The 16,327-nt window shown below is 34.1% G+C and overlaps 1 protein-coding gene across 3 annotated transcripts in view; it reads left to right on the top strand.

The window, feature by feature from the left end:
- The window catches only part of NOVA1 (NOVA alternative splicing regulator 1), a 155,734-nt gene that overhangs the window by 107,919 nt on the left and 31,488 nt on the right, over positions 1 to 16,327 (top strand). For all 3 annotated transcript variants that reach the window (XM_074824536.1, XM_074824535.1, XM_074824537.1), the window contains one exon: positions 7,942 to 8,108. In XM_074824536.1, coding sequence (XP_074680637.1) covers positions 7,942 to 8,108 — 167 coding nt within the window. The remainder of the gene's footprint in view (positions 1 to 7,941; positions 8,109 to 16,327) is intronic.

The raw sequence follows: 16,327 nt of genomic DNA, 5'->3' as shown, positions 1-16,327 counted from the left end.
CCTATTTACCGAACAATTTGGGAGCTAGAAGGGAAAATTAATATGGGGTTGTTACCCCAAATACTGTTTTGGGGAAGTTCTTCTCTGACTTAAAATTTATTAGCAGCAAAATGTAAAAATTCTTCTTGATCCCTTTTTAACTGCTTTTACAGTTAGATGTAAACGTTATGATGGAATCAGGTGGGTTTTGATTTTGTTTGTTTAAACAGTAGTTCCTTTGTTTTAGATCATTTTACAAATAATGTACAAGACAACCATTTCCCCAAACAGATTGAATAAAAGCATAGTGCTTCTGTCCATAGTTTGAGGTCTTTCTTAATTCTAGAGCTTTTATTTTCCAGAAACATCATTTCCCAAAGCGTAATTAGGCTGTGCTCACTTTCATTGCAGCCCTTTGCCATTGATTTGCACACATGCTTTCTCTCTGAGAGTTTCTCATCTAACTAAACTCCTCTATAAAACTATAGCAAGACAAAATCTCTTTGCCCTTTGCCTTTGGTTTTGGGAAAATTTACCAGCTTTTGCAGTGGAATCTACAGGGGTCTTTTTATGAGTAACTCTTAAACAAAGAAAAGTAGTCATAATCCTTGTTTCCTGTCTTAGACATAACAGTATAATAATAATCAGTAATTCCTCATCTCTCTTTATATAATACAATTTTTGGGAAATAATCATCAAATCCTTAGCTAATATCCAAGAAAATGGTTTATATGCAAGGGATTGTTTTCTTTGTAAGATGACTCATCATCCCTTTTAAGCCTTTAATAATTACAAGGTTTGGGTTCTTTTCCTTTTATTTAAATCTTTTTAATTTCCTAGGTTTCTCTCTCATATGAGAATAATTCATTTCGTCAGACTCATAACTATGTTAAACCAGGATTCATGTAATTCACTCTTGTGACCAGAGCACAATGGACTGTAAATTTGAACTTTTCCTATAACTGAGAACTCATGCAGTTCATATATTTTACAGAATTTTAAAACTTGATTCATTTCAATATCTGAATTCTAGTGAAGAGGTCACTTATTTAAAGTAAAACAAATTGGTCTAGATGTGAGTATGAATATATATATATATGCACATATATGTTCATGGCTATCCATATGCCACACCTAAAAGACATGTTATCAATATGAGTTCAGCAGTTTCTTCTGCTAAGGCTAGTAAGGCTTCCTGTGAACACCTGTTAAGAAAATATTAGGGGACTGATGTTAGAGGACCCCAAGTTCTAACATGTATTTTTGCAGATTTCAGCAAGTCATGTGTGTAGGTGCAAGTGCATGGTAATCATCATATCTGTTAATGTGTTTCAAGAAATAGACCACTCTAACTTTCTGCTTTTATTAGATGCTTGACTCATGTAAAGTATAATGTAGCTGCAGAAAACATTAATGGAATTTCAGGAGGAATAATTGCAGATAAAACTTTAAAGGGAACAGTTTATTTCTCGCTGAAAGAACAATGGAGGTGTAGTGAAGCTAAATGCATCCAGTCAGTAATCTTGAAATTTAAAATCAAGGATGCCCTGGTTTTATAGCAGAGATATAAAGAAGATCCTTACAGGGCGATATTTCCTTTCAATTTCATAGATTGCCTTCAATATTTTCTTTCTTTATTCAGCTATTTTAATTGCTATTAAAATTGCTATTTAAATTTTTAGTCAGGGAAGGTTGAGTTTTACTCCCTATTTGTGTGTTCTGAGTTCCAAAATTATTTTGTCTGGATGAAAACAAATGCAGAACATCAATGCTCTAGAATTGCTATCAGCCCTTGTTTGCCCTTTCAGGTTGGAAAGTCTATTAGCTCTCAAAACAAACCTTCGTGATCTGTCTTTCTGTGTGCAATATGGGAACAGGCTCTATATTAAGACCAATTAGTTCTCTCTCAAGAAACAAAGGTAAAAAGACAGGAGGGAGACGAGGACTGAAGAATAAAACCGTCTTTTTGAGATTTCTGTGACACTTTGCACATATGTGGGATATTCTTATGTGTTGCATTTAAAGTTGTGTACGTTTTGTCATTTATATGACAAAGGTTTTTCATATCTGTGTAAGGCATTGTGAAATACTGCTAATACATATGAATAAACCAGATTTTTATAGTCTGACTTTTGTTTGCTGAGGTTTTATGCAAGTGTAGAGAGGAAATGTTATATGCAAGGAAGAGTTTATCTGATTTTCACGTTAAGTGTGTAATTGACAAATTTTACATTGCTTGGGAATGGTGTCAAAGTGGAGTCCTATTTTACCAAGAGCTTCTGCAAGATCGGTTTTAGGCTGAAAGAGTCGGTGGCGGTGTTATATAGAATCTGACTCTACAGGCCATTTGATGATGGATCACAAAAATAAACGTATGGGATGTTAGGGTTAGTAGACTGCTGTCCTGTGAGTTGTCAACTAAAAAGCTTAATGCAAATCAGCTGATGAGAGACTGTAGTGCAGCCTTTCATTTAGCTAAGGTTTTTGGCTTTGGCTCCTCTGTCAGGTTTTCCCTTTCAGTGTCAGAGATCGGCATGGTATGCTGGAAAAATAGAAGGAGATTTAATTAGTGGATGTATTGGGATTACCCTGGGCTGGTAATACATTGTGCTTTTTAGGTTTTCAAATGCTCTTTAAGATTGATGTAAAGTAGAGTCACATAAATGCAAGACAGTCCTTTCTGAAAGGTACAGTGCGTTCTCCAAAACATTTCAACTAAGGTTTCTGTGAACACAGTAGAACTCTTACACATTCAGAGTCTTTAAGCAAACACTTAAAGTTTAATGGTAACCATATATAGATGTATGCCTGTTAAATATAGAAATAAAGATGTTGAATGCATCATCCTGTTGCATCTTCTACCATTTATTCTAATGGTTGTTTTAAAGTTGTCTAATAAGTAAATAACAACCTTCACAGAGAAAAAGCTTGTGGTCTGTTGTTTTGAAGCTCTTGACAAAATTAGTGCCATGTGGTTGGCAAAGATATTTGCCAGAAGTAAAGTTTTAGGTAGTTAAAGGAGGTGGAAGAAAAAACTAATGATTAAAATAAAGTTATTGCAAGCTGTTTAGCTTTTAGGCCTAACTAACTTACTAGATTTCAGAACAGGTTTTTATTTACTTACTTCTAAATTACCTGGTGGCTGCTAATGCATCTTCCCCTCTCCCATGGAACTGCAGGGAAAAAAGAGTATTTTAGATAATGCTGTGTCTGTTTTCAGATTAAAAAATTCAGTGCAAAAAATTTCCTTCTGAAAGCTAAACAAACAAAAAACTGAATTAAGATTTCTTTTTTCTCCATTAGTTTTAAAAATCTATTTTTATTGGGCAGTACAGGCAGGCTTTTCTGTGCAATTACGTTCTGCCTCTTTGTTGATAAGAAATAGTTGAAACATACACGTGCAAACTGAATTTTAATTCTGATATAAGAGGAAAGAAACACATTTTACATGCTGAAAAGTACAGCACATACAAATACTGACTAATTTACTTGGGTTCCTTAGAAAAAATAAACATGACATGATTGTAGCAACATCATCATCAGCATGTATTTAGATAGTGGTTTTCCTGTTTTGCAACCACATGTAAACTTCTGTCATGGACTTCAGTGTTATTGAACATACATAAAAAATTGTCCATTTTTTGAATGTACAGGGATGATGACCACCTACATTTGGTCATTTTCTGCGGAAGAATTATTATTTTCTTGTATATGTTTTATCTCTTCATATGTGAAAGACAATATACAATACCTGACCCTAACTTTGATTTCAATTGTAAATTTTATATCTGCTATGTTTGCACAAAAAAAGCGCCACTGATTATTTGGTAATTTCACTTTCTCCAAATCAGCTGTTTCAAAAATGAGATCTGTATTTTAAATACATATTTTGAAAATCATATAACAAAAAGAATGCATATAGATGGCTGAGCTTTTGTTCACAGAAATGTGAAAAAAGGAGTGGATGCAACTGTTAAACAACTGAAAATGATAAATAATCTGACAGATTACTTTAGACACTAATGGAGCCTAAAAGCTTGTAAAATGACAGAAATTTCACCAACTTTAGTGAATCGTAGGCTTATTTTTGTTATACAGGTTGGTCGTATAGCTGGCAGTTTTCCTTTTGTGTGACTCCTGTAAATTATTGTACTGTGTTATCTGAGTGAACGCTATTAGAGTTGTGTGAAGGAATATGACAACATCACTTCAGAAGATTAAAGCAATTCCCAGCTGTACATGTATACAGTTTCTCCAAAATTTTTTGTTTTTACTTTTTTTTGTTGACCCTCCAAGAAAATGTGCTACTACTGTGATGCACTTTAAAACTGTATCTTACTCTAGGTGAAATGTGCTTTTGCCCAATTGTATTTCTTCATGAAACAGTGATTTCCATTTACTACATCCTGGTTATACATACTAAAATGTAGTGTGTTTGTTCCACACTATGACATAAAGCATATTTTTATTATATTGCACCTTCTAAAATGACACAGATTGTAGAATAGCCTTTAGTCACTTAGTGTCAAGTCTAATAAAATTCCTATTTAGCATTGACTGTTTTCCTTTCCAATGTTTTGACAGTAGTCATCCCTGTGAAGTGCTTTCCATATTAGTCTCCAGTAGCTTGGACGTAACCTGATCTGTGTTTTGTTTCAGTGTGTTGTCTGCTGACCTAAAGAACACTTGCATTAGCTGCATTGATCAATCCACATCACATCTCATCATTTAGGAGACAATTAATACTGCGGCATAAAGACTCCCCAGAGCATTTTCTTAGAGCTGGATTGCTTTACACAGAAACCACAGGAGTTGTTTGCAAAAGGGGGAGGAAGCCAAGAAGGGGGGGGGAAGGCATTTAAGAAAGCTTCATCTAGGAACCAAGTTTCATTTTCCATGGTGACTTCCACTTATGTCATTCAAACTCCCTTTTTTGATGGAGTGCTTTGGAAAAAGAAAATTAGCTGTAGTTTTAAGTTGATTTGTTGCAAAGGTCACATAAATGTTCTAAAAATCTTGTTCTTGTGAAATATGCATTTGATTATATTTGTATAACTTGCTGTTAAGAGTGTAATAATTTTAACTTTATATTTTATCTCAAGGACTATTAGCCTGACATCTTTTGAAGTACTGATTGACATGTTTTAAACCTAATTTTAATTATTTTAAAAAACATGTTTTAATAGAGAACAAAATGTTTATTTCTCATTCTGTCATTTTTTCTGTAGAGCTTCTTCTATGAAGGTGAATTTCAGTATTGCCTGATACTGTTTCTTAGGAAAAAAATCTTTGAAAGATTTTAGGTGCACATGAATACATTAAGTTAATGAGCAGGCAGGGCTCTTAGTGTGTTGTTTCATCTTTAGGTAATGAGATATTTAATCTTTAGAGATCATCCACAGAACCAGATGAGAAGCATTTACTAATAAAAAGCAATTTTTTCTTGCAGATGACTAAGGTTACTGTACTATTTTCTGTTAAAAACTATGTCGCAGTGTTATATGGAGCATATCTTAAGATGAGTTGATAACAGTAGATATTACTGAAGACATAAAATTGATAGGAAGGGAATTTTAAAGAGGAGTTCACTTACCTCCCTGGTACATTCCTCAAATCTATGTATTGCTTGTGATTTTGTGCAGATTGTACAATGGTAATGAGGCCAGCTAAGATGTTGTGAACTTCAGAAATAATTTCAAACTTGTTAGTATTTACCATATCATTACATTGTAATTTTCATTTATTTAGGTAGAGTGAATGAAATTTCAGCAGAAAAGATTCATGTGTGATCATGTCAATAATATTTACTAGGAATACATCAATATTTACTTTTGTGGTAATTCCATAGCTCAAATTTGTTATTTTGTTTCCCCCGCTGTAATCTTGAAGCAAAATGTGCATTGGCATTGAATAATGTATCTGGCATATCTTTGCATCGCAGTATTATGTTTTCAGGAATACACTTATATCATGATAGTTCACATTATCATTTTCTTCTGTTAGTAGAGCTGTTCTACTGGTATTTGAAGGTAAAAACATACTGATGGAAAATCATTAATTTGAGTATGTTACAAATGTACAGACTGTGTTTATGGAAGTACGTACTACATGAAATTTCAAAGCAATTTTACTTGGACGTCTAGGTTGTCTTGGTTTGGTATTTCTGCAGAACAAAAATGGATATTACAATGATTCCTTTTAAGTGTATTTTTTTTTTCCAACTCCTGTTAGATCCTGTTTTTTCAAGTCAAAACTGGTTTTGTGGAACCTATTTAAGTCGTTTGATATGTGGATTATTTCAGTGCAGCTTCATATTTGTATCCTTAGGATCGTACTGGGGTTTTTTATATTCTTTCTCTAGTGAGGATGTATCAAGCTGTAACCCAAGATGTTAAAAAAGCTTCTTCTGGCATACAGTAAAGCCATGCAAAATCATCTAAAACCACTCTAGTCACAAAAAAATAAGTATTTTTCCACAGTTCTGCATTCATCTTTGGCCATCTTGTAGTTGTTTTTAGTTAAGAAATCAAATCAGTAAGCACTGGTGTGGTTTTTTTTGTAACACAAACAGCACAGTATCATTTTGGAAAAGGGTTATGTGTCAATGTAGGCTTTGTCTAAACCTTTCTAGAGAATTATAACTAAAGCTATGGTAGTTATTTAACGTCTGTTTGTAATTGGCATAGAATCACAAATTCTATGAGGTAGTACACAAAAGATGAGATAAACATGACACATCAGACTTCTTCCTCCAGGCTACAGGGATAGGGAAGTCATTACAAGAGTCAGTGAAATTAAAAGTGAGAGTGCATAATGGTGATATAAGGGAGAGGGAGTGACAGCCAATACAAGAAAAAGAATGTACTTCAGACTGGAGAATAGAGTTAAGCAAAATGATACAGAGCAGAATAGAATGGTTAGAACTGAAAACCCAGCAAAACTGAAATGAAAAGAAACAAAGGGTTACACTTTGCTGTAGAGTTTGGGAATGAGAAATATGTTCAAGGCCTCTTTTTCTTAAGCATCTGTCCTATCTTTACAAATGAGTATGGTGGGAAACTGTCCCCTACTCTGCTTTATTGCCACCAAAGGCCTAGTATTCTTACACATAGAATAAATATGTATTTCACCTGTCAGACCTATTTGACAAGTATATAGTATTTTCCCACGACCTTAGAACATGGATGCTTAGAAGGTAGTCACGTAGAGTCTGGATATCCTGCATGAACGGTATTCAGCGTAACTCTAAACAGAAATCAGTGAAATTTAATTTTTGGGTATTGACTACTTATTTCATACAAGCTTTCATAGTTTCCAACTCCTAAATCACATTAAAGACAGCTTAATCTCCAGTATTCAGTAAATTGCAGTTATTGCAGGTATGTTGTAAGGTAGGAAGGTTATAAAAGACAAAGTGGATACTCAGATATATGAGATCAGTGGGCCTTGAAAGGTCTTGCTGTAATGACTTTCAGCTGTTTGAAGAAATGATCTAATAATGCCTACACTAAATGAATGTATTTGCAGTTCAGGTGTTCATTATAAAAGCTTATTCCAAGTGCCACTATAATGCTGCCTATTATGTTCAACCTTGTGTTACCTAGAATTTATACAATATTTTAGAAAATCATTTAAAGGACATGTATTCTGCACTGACTTATTGTATTTGTTAACATTTCCAACAAAACCTAATGGTTTTGTTCTTTCTTTATTTTATATATCCAGATTGGCTTGGAAAGTTATGTGTTTGTAGGACCTACACAAGTACGAGTTGTTTAAAATATATTCAGCTCATCAGTATGTTAACTTTTGAAAATATCTGCTTTCGTTTGTATGTTTATGGAGGTATTGATAGTTGGTTTTGCAAGGTTGCTTTTGAGTGCCATCTTTATGCCATAACTGAAGCAATTTGTGGGATCTTGAAGAATCTGCTTTATTCAGGTCAACTTTTGGTATTTACAGGTACTACAGAGCGGGTGTGTCTGATCCAGGGAACAGTTGAAGCACTAAATGCAGTTCATGGCTTCATTGCAGAGAAGATTCGAGAAATGCCTCAAAATGTGGCCAAGACAGAGCCTGTCAGCATTCTACAGCCTCAGACCACTGTTAATCCAGACCGCATCAAACAAGTGAGTTTTTGGTTGGGAATAGAGAGTCACAGCAGCTCTTTAGAAGTCTTAAAACTTTAAGGCTGCAAGGGGGCAACATAACATGTTCTTTAAGAAAATGTTATTTTACCCTTTAGTAATTTGCTGGTCCTGTTTTTCCTTGTACTTACATGTTCCATGTTTCTCAGCAGTTCTTTTAGACAGTGTTTCATAAATTTCAATGCCACACTCTAATGTGTTTCTTTCATAAATGTTTCTTTACTGTATAAGGTGATAATACACTTCTAGGTTTTAGTTAAAGATCGCTGAATTTTAATCTTAGACAATGAACCTCTTTGTAAATCTTTAGCATTACAAAAAATCAGAATAACTGAATGTTTTCTACTTTTATGTATTTAAAATAAAAACAAAATGTTCATTGGTTTTTTTTGAACCTATATTAGATACGTTAAAGTCTTACCTGTAAGAACTTGAAAATACAAAGATCATTCACTTGGGATGTTTTCTACAATTTCAATTTATGTTATTTTTGGCATCTTTTTGCCTGTTTTACACTGACTTCTTTCAAAATCTATGGGCAATGCAAAATATATTTTCAAGGTATTGTTGGTGTAGTATTCTTTAGTTCATTATATTTTTCCAGAACAATTTTAATTTTTTAAAACATTACCCTGTATGGAGAATGTGAAATATATGTCATACAGGATTTAAAATTATTTTCCATTGTATTGAATAAGAAAAAGCTGAGGAAAGAAATGAGTGAACATTAGTAAAATTTTGTCTTGTCTTTCTATCCTATATAGGATAGAATTTAGTTTTTCACCTGTCCTATATGGGAAAAGATTGTTTTGTCCTTCTACACTAGCAAGATTCAGTATCTTATCATTTGGTAACTGTATGCAATTACTTTGTATATAGTGACATACACAGAATGCTTCTATGAATACGTGTTTGAACAGGATGAGTTTGGAACAATCAGTCTGCTGTAGATGGATGAAACTATGCATAAGCCATTGTATATGATTTCTAATATTTAATACTGTATTAGTTTTTCTGTATATGCAATACTTAAAAGATACTCTAGATAATTTATAAGAAAATACTAAAAAGAAAAGCCCCAATTTTATAAGATTAGTTTCTAAATCATTAGACATGAAAATTATTATGCCAGAGGTAGAGAGAAAAAGCTGAAGCGATCTGTATTTTGAATGGCTTTTCTGCTTGTAAAACGTTAAATTTCATGCTAATACTTTTTAACCCAATGGGAAATAAGTGTTCTCTATAACAGTGAAAAGTGTTTTTCCCCTTTTCAATGAAATGAAACTAATTTTTTAGTAAGTCAGTAAGATCCTGAGAAACTAGATTACAGAGCTGTTTAGTGACATGCCTAAATATTTCCTGTCTTGTATATGTAATTGATACAACTTGTCCACATTACTTCTGCAGAAAACTTATTTGTAAAGTAGTTGAGGGTTTTTTTCGATTTTTTTTTTTTTTTGGTTGGTTGGTTTGGGTTTTGTTGTGTTCTTTTTTTTAAATAAAATTCCATGTTTGGAATGCTGTATTAAATTCTGAAGGGATGGATTAGTGAACAGAGCTGCTGCTAGTGAAGTGTGTAGCTTATAAGACTGTTATTTAGTGACTGGCTCTACATAATAGAATTTTAATATATTACCTGTATACATACAGGTGCATAATAATATGACTGCAAATGTTTGAGATATGCATGTGCATATGTTAGAGCAGTTTTAACCACAATGAATTGATTAACTTCTCTTTTAATGAAGCAACTTCTATTCATGATAAATTCATACACTATAAATATTGACTCAATAAATCTAAAATCCATTATTTTTACCAAGAAGTGAAATTGTTAGCTTAGTTCTTAGAGTTTGCAGTCAAGTAATCTATCCTCCAATGTCAGAATATCCTGTATCTTAATGAGAGATATAATACCTCTAAGAAATTAGAAGGATAATATTTTATAATAGTTGGTCGTGATCTAGAAGTCCAGTGTTGCTATTATTTTTTTTCTAATAGCAGACAGGTCACAATTTTATTAAAATGATTGGGATAACATATAATACAAGTCATTTTGAACTTGACAAAAAATAAGCCTTATGAATTACAATCTTCTTTTACACAAATTTTTACATGGCTTATCCTGTCTTGTAGTGTTACCCAAGAACTTCGGTACCCAAAATATTATGTTGCAGATTGAAGGACAGCATTTGAGATCAAGAGTTGATTTGTAATAATCAATTTTACCTTCATTAGAACCTTTGAAGATATTTCTGTTTGCTTTCTAGCTGTTTCTACCAAAAAAGCAAAGGTAGTTTTCCCCCCATAAATGATGATACCTGTTGTTAAAGCCTTGCAATGCCACCCACATCTATATGAGCATGCAGCTCTCATTTCTCTATTGTCATTTCTTTATCCTGGGCTGCTTTACTGACACTTGCCTCAGAGAAGCAAGCTAAGAAAGGAAGTATCTTCTGGCTACAGTTTCAGTGAAAAAAGATAATAGGTAAACCGGTTGCTGGCTGCTTGAGTTTCAGCACTTCTGTCTTCAGGAAAGGCATGGGTATACATGGAGGCCGAGTCTGGCCTGGCATTTCTCCTTACTAATGGAAGTCACTATCCAAACATTGTGGTTTATCGGACTTCAACTTTTTCAGCTTCAGAAGATTTGTAAACAAGTGTGTCTGCTTCCTTTTGAACCTTCTCCACTGCGTTTTTTCACATCTCCTAATCCTGTGGATTTACCAATAGATACCAAGTAGTTCTTTCCTCCAAGCAGGTCTGATAGATGTTTAATTGACAAACATTTGCATCTTTTATCTCTACATAACATAAATGCTCTCTTCATAGATGTCAGCCATCAGCTGCTTGTAGGTATCATTTGACAATAACCAACTGATTCCTGTACACTTTTGCTTCCTAGAAACTGCTATGAGCATCTAACCTCCCTTTTCTCTCTTTATTACTTGAAGTGTCACACCAACTCTTTCAGACCCTATTGTAACCCAGGTGAACAGAGTACAATTTTCATAAAGTGATCAGGAGCCTGAGCTGTTTTTTGCTTTGTAATTAGCATACAAAGCTTTAAATTTCACCTCTAAATTAAGAGCAGCTCCTATGAACAGTGGAAAAGGCTGCATAATGTGGTCTTATCACATCACCTTCAGAGAAACTATTGCAGCTTCATTGTATGCTAGTTGAATTTTCCTTCCAGCTTTGAGTTGTTTTCCAGGTAGCAGGTGTTATAGCAGCCTGTCCAGCAAGAACATGGAGTCAAAGATGGCCATTGCAGAACTGTGCATTATATGGAAGGAAAGATGTGTGATCTTATAATTCATTCTGCTCTAAGCAGGATTTTACACTCTTTGGTCTTCCAGCATCCCTTCCAACCTAAATCATTCTTTGATTCTATGAAATGTTTAGCTATGAAAGCATGAACAATGATTTTAGAATTTCTTCCCTGAAAAACTAGAGTAAAACTTTCACATATAGAACTTCCAATTAATGTTTTCATTGGAGCCAGCTTCATTTCAGCTTTTTCAGTAGATAATTAACCTTTCATGAGTCTTTAACTTCTGTTCATTAATAATGGTACCAGACATTGTATTCAAAATTTGAAAAACTGAATGTCTGAACTCAGATTTGTAAATTCACATTCTTCTAGTGAAAATGACTACTTCAGAAATGCTGATCAACAACAAAAAAAAAAAAAACAACACCAAAACATTGAAACATTCACCATCTTTAAATAAAATGTTTTCTTTGAAGTGCTTAAATAGAACGCGAGTTAAAGATACAGATGTGAAGATACTGGCTTAAATGGTGGATTTTTATTTATTTTTTTTTTTTTTTTTTTAGTACAGGATATGAGTTCTTCTGACTATAAAGACTCGGTAGACTTCAACAAATGGTTTGGGTTAGAAGGGACCTCAAGGATCATCTAGTTCCAACCCCCCTGCCATGGGCAGGGACACCTTTCACTAGACCAGGTTGCTTAAAACCCCATCCAACCTGGCCTTGAACAATTCTGGGGAGGAGGCAGCCACAGCTTCTCTGGGCAACCTGCTCCAGTGTCTCACCACCCTCACACTGAGAAATTTCCTTACTTCTAATCTAAATCTACACTCTTTAATTTTTAAAACTCTTACACCTCGTCCTATCCCTACACTCCGTGATCAAGAGTCCCTCCCCATCTTTCCTGTAGGCCCCCTTTAAGTACTGGAAGGCCCCTATAAGCTCTCCCTGGAGCCTTCTCTGCTCCAGGCTGAACAACCCCAACTCTCTCAGCCTGTCCTCATAAGGGAGGTGCTCCAGCCCCCTGATCATCTTCATGGCCTCCTCTGGACCCACTCAAGCAGGTCCATGTCCTCCTTATGTTGGGGGCCCTAGAGCTGGACACAGTACTCCGGGTGGGGTCTCACAAGAGTGGAGTAGACGGGGAGAATCACCTCTCGACCTGCTGGCCACACTTCTCTTGATGCAGCCCAGGACACGGTTGGCTTTCTGGCTTGCGAGCACGTATTATGACTCGTAGTCAGTTTTTCATCCACCAATATCCCCAAGTCTGTCCTTCCTTAAGAAACTTTCACTGGTTTCCTATAATGCCTCTCCGTTCTGATGAACCTTTCTTCTTTTTATCATCCATTTAAGGCAACAGCCTGTCACCTAGATGAACCTTACTAAACTCCAGAGTATGAGAAAATAATTCCACATTTTTCATTTCAGGTAAACAATAGTAAGTAGTTTTGTAGAACACTGTGTCTCTTCATCTAGTCAATAATTTCTCATAAGCTTTTCTCACTGTTGAACATAGGTGAAGAATCACCCCAGTTATTCTGCAATGAGTAATGAGATATGCAGATATGTTTACAAGTTGTGAGGACAAAACCAAAAAATCGCCATTATTTACTAGGGAGCCAATTCTATAAATTAGATCTCATGGCAAAAGTTTAGCATTCCATTAAAATGTGTATCCTGTATCCTGTCCCTCGTGTGCCCTTGACTTAATTCTGGTGCCAGATCACTGTTTTAATTTTCTGTTTCATTTCGCCAGTGTTGGTTATAATATCAATATGTATGCGAAACCATGTTTTGTGAGCATGATTAACTCTGTAGCTGATGATTAACTCTTCACTGTATGTGCTTCAAAAGTGGAATGTGAATAGAAGATTTTGTTGGGGGATGAACAGCAGCATTCAACATTATAGAAATTTTCAGTAGTGTTCTTATTTTTCAGAAAATTCTGAAATTATCTCATGCCTTCTGATGGCTTTATAGTTTTGGTAGTATTTTTCCAAATCCCAAAGTTAGCCCATAATCAAAAGCTGACCTTTTCTTCTTGGTGTTTATTTGACCCAGATCTTAGACCCAGATCTTCTTATGTGTTTCGATGCCTGTGTCTGGTTACTTGAGTTTTATAGTATGTCTATTTAACAGCACCAGATCTTGTAGTATTCCTGTGTTACTTTGACAAGTTTTGAGGAAAGAGAATGTCCTGATTTCTTCTTTGTCCATTTTACTTTAATCTTCATCCTAAATCATTCCCTCCATCCAGAGTTGCCCTGATGATCCAAATGGCACCTGCTGGTTTGCTTTAAGCTCCTTACACCTTCTTGTCCCCAGACATGAGATAACATGAGATAACCTTTCTTTTACATTATACTTACCACACTTTTTTTTTCTTTTTTTCAAAGACAAGTCCCAAAGAGTTCATAAATGCAGATAAGTTACCTCTATATATGCCAGTTTTCTTAGTCTTTTTGTATTGCCCTATGCCCCATCTATTCTTTTACACAAAAGCAGAACCAAATGCAAAGAGGATGTAATATAATCAGAATGTACTTTATTTGTTCTTTACAGAAGCGAAAAGGTGGCAAGTAAAATTAGATCACTGAGTTTGTCAAGGTAGCCTTTTTGCAATCTGGATTGTAAATAAATTATTAATCCTTGATTATTTCTTTTTTCCAAATTTTATTTTGGAAATGTGTTATGTATTTATACAGTCATCACTGAGATGCGAATCGTTTGCCAGAGTTACAGATTAAAGAAATTCACAGCAGATGAAAAGAAGACTCAGTATGTTTAGCAAAGCAAGTGGTCTGTTTAGAAAGGCTCATCTCTGATACTGTTGAAAGTCTAGTAAGTCAGTCTTTTATGTTGTTCAGCACAATGGGGCCTTGCAGTGCTCTCTGTTTCTCATTTTAGCTGCAGAAGGTATTCAACTATTTAATACAATTCAAAAAAGATACCACCTTTTCTTAAAGTGCATTAAAATATTGGCTTAAGCAAACTAGTTTTGTTGTCGCTTTAATTTCTGTGAATTAAAAGCACCAATATTAATATATACAAGACTGAAACTCAGTATTAGCTTAGTATTAATAGTAATTTAATGTGGGTAATATTATTACCAAGATTTTCTTTGTTTGACAACCCCTGTAGTGAGAAACTAGAAATTGGGAAGCTGTAAATGCAGTTTCATGTTCACATTTAAATGACATTCTTTACATGCTTTCATGTCTCTAACCCTGTTTTAAAATGGTGTTTAATTTTCTACATTTTCTTTCTACTCTTCTATATATAAATATATTAATAGGTGCTGAGAATTAAGTCTCAGTACAATATTTATTATCTAGAGTGTAAGTATTGAAATTTTTTTAGTATATATAAGGGTGTGACTTTTGTCGTTTATACGTAGTTCTACATTAGGCATTTCATGAAGTCATTGAAAGAGAGCTCAGAGACCTTTTGGAACACTATGCAGATGGAGTATATGTATTCTATACTGCCATGATACAGCTATATATTCACTCTGTTACTCAAAAATATGAAGCATGGAAGTGTGATGCTTTCATCATCTTTCTGCACCCTTTAGTATGTTGTGCAGCCTGAGAGCAGTCTCACAGTATAATCAATTCTTGCGGGCAACACAAGGAAGAAGTATTTTCTTGGACTTTCAGAAAATACTACAACTCAAATATGGCTCAAACAGAATTTTATTTCTAAAATTAACCTCCTTTTCATTACTTAAAGTCTGTTTTCTCAAACATCTGTTCTAGAAGCTTAAAGTAAAAACAAACACCACTCTTACCTGTAAATATAGTCTTCCATTCATTGTCTCATAAGTAATAGGAAAGCAAATAATATTTGAGAAAACAGAAGACCAATTTCATCATAGCTTGAACTATACTATTCAAGATATAGTTTAAAAAAACCCCGTGAGTCTTAAAAGTGGTGTATGGTAGAAATTCTGACTGGCTTTTTTCTATAACCTTGCCAGCAGTCAACCTGCAATTTCAAGAAAGCTTCAATTGTAGTACACGTTTCAGTCTCAAAAATTGAAACTCTGTAATGTAAATTCATCTTACGATTTCTGATCACTTTATACATATCATTCCCAGAAGCCTAACAACTCCTAAATTCAAGCCTAATGCAAAACACTTGCCAAATTTAAAAAAAAAAAATTCTACACTGCATAATAAATCAGAATTATTGAGCTCTGTCCAACTTTCTTTAAGAAGTAATTTTGCCTAGAAGTTCTTCCAAATCAATTGAGAGTGTATCAATAAATTTCTTATCAGCCAGTGGAAATTCAATACAAAAACTAAATGCTGTGTTTAATTTTTTTTATTTTTGAGAAATTACTTTGTGTTACTTTAATGTTGAAATAAATAGGTGTGTCTCCATAAATTAATGTGTCTCCATAATTATAAAGAAACATGAAAAGGGATTAATTTTTACAAAATGTTCTCAATTCTTTTATATATATATATACACACACACACACACACACACTTTTTATATATATGTATAGATATATATAAAAAAATTAAAGCAGTTATGTCAGTAAGCACAGTAAGAGAAATTAAGCCTCAAACTCAATCAACCTGATAAACAAAGAAAACACCGAAAACACAAAACAAAAAATCTTGCTGCTATTTTCAGTATTTTGTCATTGGTATGTGTGTTTGGAAAAAAATGTGTATGCCCATACTTGATTCTTGTTCATTAGTACAGTTGTTTTGCTTCTAAATGTTTTTTATCTTTTTCCATTGTATTTTAAACAAGCTTTTGCTAGAATAGAATAGTGAAATGCTTCTACTTAAGAGATGTTACAGTTCAACAGTCACCTGAAATGATTACTGTCACTCCTTTTTCATCTCAGCCATACATTTCTGTGCTTCAGGAAGATTGATGTGAATTAAAAACTGAGAGGCTTCCAG

The sequence above is a fragment of the Strix aluco genome, chromosome 4, assembly GCF_031877795.1.
Source record: "Strix aluco isolate bStrAlu1 chromosome 4, bStrAlu1.hap1, whole genome shotgun sequence".
Classification (NCBI taxonomy): domain Eukaryota; kingdom Metazoa; phylum Chordata; class Aves; order Strigiformes; family Strigidae; genus Strix; species Strix aluco.
Note: the sequence above shows the minus strand (reverse complement) of the source record. Positions and strands in the feature narration are given on the sequence as shown.